At 33.3% G+C, this 4,916-nt stretch overlaps 1 protein-coding gene across 1 annotated transcript; it reads right to left on the minus strand.

Annotated features, from left to right (window-relative positions):
- Window positions 1-273: 273 nt before the first annotated feature.
- LOC133180414 (uncharacterized) lies at window positions 274-2,548 on the minus strand. Its single transcript, XM_061314944.1, has 4 exons — window positions 2,367-2,548; window positions 1,808-1,878; window positions 893-1,042; window positions 274-587 (listed from the first exon to the last, which is right to left on the minus strand). The coding sequence occupies exons 1-4, from the start codon at window positions 2,546-2,548 to the stop codon at window positions 274-276; spliced, it is 717 nt and encodes a 238-aa protein (XP_061170928.1).
- Window positions 2,549-4,916: the final 2,368 nt, after the last annotated feature.

A 4,916-nucleotide genomic window follows, 5' to 3' on the forward strand; every position in this document is an offset into this window, starting at 1 on the left:
GGCAAAAAAGAAGTTAAAAGTTTACAGACAGATATAGACAGACTGACACCAGACAAATTGTGATCAGAAAAGCTCATAAGAATTAACTATGATGTTATACGTCACAACAAATGTATCAACACCCAAGCATTACTGCTCCCATTACAGTAATACAAATAGCTAAAGGCATGCATTGCAGCTTTGTAATACATGGATGTTGATACATCTGTTGTGATGTCAGGCACATCGCACATGCAAAAACCAGTGTATTTGTTACTACGTATTCCAAAAAATTTACATTTCATTCATAAGGTGTTCGAAATTGAAAAAGGGATCTTTCTGTTTAATTTTTAACATTACATGCTGTTTCTGAAGATGGACAAGCTGTTGTTGTTCTTTTATAAGCTTTCTTCTTTCTTTGATGTTGATTAGTTCTTCTTGAAGAAGCATTTCTGGTGTAACTTTCAAATGAAGCTCTGTTGATGAAGTGGTAGATGTGGAGGGCAGAGGCTGTGTTTGTGGAAACAAATGCTCAAGCTGAGTGGTCTCACTAGTCAAATCAAATTCATGCAAGGCATGGTTGTCATCCAAGAAATCCACAACTGATTCTGCAAGAATGATTTTTTTTTTAATTTCACTTGTTGTGTCATAATGCCCCTGCAGTGGGGCATAAATATTTTTACATAATTTTTTGAATATACATTCAAATTCATATCTCAGATTTTTGATAATTGATTGATCTGATTTTTTTTCATTCATATTTTTTTTTATTGATGACTCTATCAACAAAAATTATCCCTGTAAAATTCATCTTTTTTTTAATACTTTAATAGTTCACCATACACTAAATGAAATTAATCATTAATGTTATTGTGCATTAAAAGCTTATTCATTTATTATTATTATTTATTACCAGCTGCAGTGTCTATTCCAGTCGGAAGGCCACATAGACTTGGTCTGCCTTCCAAGTTGTCCAACAACAACTGTTCACTAACATTCGGAGATGATGGTTTTTTCCCTCCCCCAGTCTTAGGGTTCAAAATCACACTTCTCTTTTCTTTTGCTACAATAGAGATATTAAATTAAATGGTGACAATCCATACATGCCAACTTTTGAAAATTCCCATGGGGGATTTTGCGCATGACAACAATTTTCAAAGTTTTAAATTCAAGACATTTTGTAGTGAAAATAAATGTTGATCCCATTTTTAAAATTTATAGTATTGACATCATTTATTAATACAGCGTTGAAGATAAATAACACAAACAAAATTTTTCCTTCCAAAATTCAAATACATGTATCTTAATTTGCTTAAATAGGTTGCCTCTATCACTAAAGAAGTGATATCTATTTAGATAAACAACATTATGTTTGACCAAGACACATACTTTGATGAAAAATGGGAAAATGTACAACTTTCAGTTCAATAAATTTTTTTTGTAATGTTTTAGAAATATATGAGGTTTTGTTAATTTAAAGTTTCTGGGAAACATTTTTAAGATTCTATGTTAACATTTTACACAATTAGAATTTCCTAATCAGACATTAAATTGAAAGAAATATTGAAAAATTCCCATGCTTTTATTTTCTTTAATTTGTTTATTTATTATTTTTATTTTATTATAATATATTCTTTTTTTTTTTTTTTTTTTTTTTTTTTTTTGGTGTGGGGGATAAGAAAATTTGTTTAATCTTAAAATCCCTTGGGCATGCACTGTTATATAATCAATATTTTATTTTAATTATTACTCATAAACCTAAATATCTTAACAAAGTACATCTAATATTTTTTTTATGTATTTATAGATTATCAGAAGAGCATCATACCTTTCTGTTTGATGTTCTGGTATTTCTTCTTTATTTCATTCACATCTCTGCACGAACTAAATGTACTTCCACTATGAAAAAAATGAATCTATTTAACAAACTATATATATAGAAATTTAATGTTTCTTACATTGTGGTTAATTTTTAATATTTTATTTTCCATAATAAAGAATACATACATGCTTTGCAATATCTATTTATAGCTTTCGGGTTTCCCCTTTTGTGTATTTTGCTTTTCTACTAAATTGCATACAGTATTTTAAAATCTTGAGACTATTGTATCTTGTATATGCATGAGTTATCTGCTTAAAATCAGCTGTTGTAATGCACAGTCCGAGTTTTTAAGTTCGTTAGTGGTTGTGCTGTCGTATAACAGCTTGGCCTACATGTATATATCAGTATATAGCTGCATTACTGATAGTATGAACACCGTTGAAACTGCCACAGTCTAGTAGATTTTTAAGACATCATTGGTTTTTTTTTCAATTAGTTTTCATCAAAGTTTTATTTTGTGGCAATGTATAATGATTTGGGGAAAATGTGATATGTCAACACTTACGCATTGACTAGGTCAGTGACCTCTTTCCAGGCCTTTGTCTTATCAACAGAAGTCCTCCCTGACCCGTCTAATTTTCCGAAGAGTAACTTCTCCCTCTTCTGTACCTCCTCCACTAATGTAATCTCGTCCCTGGGGTCCCAGTTACTTTTTCTTGATCGTTTTTTGGGAGTTTCTGCATCCATTGCGTAACTAATGTAAGCAGACGAAAATTGTATCTCCAAAACATTGGAGAGTTCCACATTTACCGTATACGCTCTAAACACCGCGTGGGTTACTATGACAATAAAGGGTTTTTTAACTAAGACAAATCTTAACTAAGTTTTTGCTAAGATCGTTTTGTGATCCACTTAAGTAAGCGATCTTAGCTAAGTCTAAATCTTAAATTTAAGTCAAAAGTCTGACTTAAATTTAAGACAGTTTCATGATCCCGGCAACACTGTTCATCGAATTCAAAAACCAATGCAATAAATTATGTATCTTAGTATAGTCTTCTTGTATGCCTAATTATATTAGAAGCAGACTAAAACTGTAGCAGGAGTAGTGTTTTAAAGGAATTTCACAGAAATTTCTATTTTTAGTAACCATGGCAACACCGTCCATCGAAATCAAAAACCGATGCACTAAATTATGTATCTTAGTGTATTCTACTTGTGTGCCAAGTTATATTGAAATCGGACCAAAACTGTAGGAGGAGTAGCGTTTTAAAGGAATTTCACAGAAATTTCTATTTTTAGTAACCATGGCAACACCGTCCATCGAAATCAAAAACCGATGCACTAAATTATGTATCTTAGTGTAGTCTACTTGTGTGCCAAGTTATATTGAAATCGGACCAAAACTGTAGGAGGAGTAGCGTTTTAAAGGAATTTCACAGAAATTTCTATTTTTAGTAACCATGGCAACACCGTCCATCGAAATCAAAAACCGATGCACTAAATTATGTATCTTAGTGTAGTCTACTTGTGTGCCAAGTTATATTGAAATCGGACCAAAACTGTAGGAGGAGTAGCGTTTTAAAGGAATTTCACAGAAATTTCTATTTTTAGTAACCATGGCAACACCGTCCATCGAAATCAAAAACCGATGCACTAAATTATGTATCTTAGTGTAGTCTACTTGTGTGCCAAGTTATATTGAAATCGGACCAAAACTGTAGGAGGAGTAGCGTTTTAAAGGAATTTCACAGAAATTTCTATTTTTAGTAACCATGGCAACACCGTCCATCGAAATCAAAAACCTATGCAATAAATTATGTATCTTAGTGTAGTCTACTTGTGTGCCAAGTTATATTGAAATCGGACCAAAACTGTAGGAGGAGTAGCGTTTTAAAGGAATTTCACAGAAATTTCTATTTTTAGTAACCATGGCAACACCGTCCATCGAAATCAAAAACCGATGCACTAAATTATGTATCTTAGTGTAGTCTACTTGTGTACCAAGTTATATTGAAATCGGACCAAAACTGTAGGAGGAGTAGCGTTTTAAAGGAATTTCACAGAAATTTCTATTTTTAGTAACCATGGCAACACCGTCCATCGAAATCAAAAACCGATGCACTAAATTATGTATCTTAGTGTAGTCTACTTGTGTGCCAAGTTATATTGAAATCGGACCAAAACTGTAGGAGGAGTAGCATTTTAAAGGAATTTCACAGAAATTTCTATTTTTAGTAACCATGGCAACACCGTCCATCGAAATCAAAAACCGATGCACTAAATTATGTATCTTAGTGTAGTCTACTTGTGTGCCAAGTTATATTGAAATCGGACCAAAACTGTAGGAGGAGTAGCGTTTTAAAGGAATTTCACAGAAGTTTCTATTTTTAGTAACCATGGCAACACCGTCCATCGAAATCAAAAACCGATGCTCTAAATTATGTATCTTAGTGTAGTCTACTTGTGTGCCAAGTTATATTGAAATCGGACCAAAACTGTAGGAGGAGTAGCGTTTTAAAGGAATTTCACAGAAATTTCTATTTTTAGTAACCATGGCAACACCGTCCATCGAAATCAAAAACCGATGCACTAAATTATGTATCTTAGTGTAGTCTACTTGTGTGCCAAGTTATATTGAAATCGGACCAAAACTGTAGGAGGAGTAGCGTTTTGAAAAATTGTTTACAGACAGACGGACAGACAGACAGACGGACGGACGACGGACACCTTACTATCGCATAAGCTCTTCTGGTCTCTGACCAGTAGAGCTAACAAACAAAATCACTACTATTCAAAGTTGGGTAGATGCCTTTTTGATATTTTCAAGCATTTATCTTGCTAGGCACACTTCAGATATTCAGGGCCATATTGAAATATATGCACATGGTACGCCTATGCTAAAGCCGAAACACAAATGCTAACCGGCTTGAATATGAAATAAAATGTCAAAAAATACATCCATTTCATCCAAAAGCACCACTTAAATGTTTCGATAACAATGTCAAAGGCTCATGCTCCAAACCCCCGTGTTTCTACCAGCATGCATGCATGAACTGCAACAAAGCCCATCCACTTATACACTGCTGGTCCTACCAGTCGACGCTAACTCAATTTT

The sequence above is a fragment of the Saccostrea echinata genome, unplaced genomic scaffold (assembly GCF_033153115.1).
Source record: "Saccostrea echinata isolate AGI-Se365-2 ecotype Australia unplaced genomic scaffold, CSIRO_AGI_Sech_v1 ptg000006l, whole genome shotgun sequence".
In the NCBI taxonomy this organism is placed as follows: domain Eukaryota; kingdom Metazoa; phylum Mollusca; class Bivalvia; order Ostreida; family Ostreidae; genus Saccostrea; species Saccostrea echinata.

What these genes read in the sequence shown, in the direction of transcription:
- LOC133180414 (XM_061314944.1), bottom strand. Translation starts at nt 2,548, where the DNA reads ATGGATGCAGAAACTCCCAAAAAACGATCAAGAAAAAGTAACTGGGAC. An exon ending in CCAGAACATCAAACAGAAAG is followed by an intron (nt 1,043 to 1,807) that starts GTATGATGCTCT and finishes TCTCTATTGTAG; the next exon opens with CAAAAGAAAAGAGAAGTGTG. An exon ending in TGGAATAGACACTGCAGCTG is followed by an intron (nt 588 to 892) that starts GTAATAAATAAT and finishes TCATTCTTGCAG; the next exon opens with AATCAGTTGTGGATTTCTTG.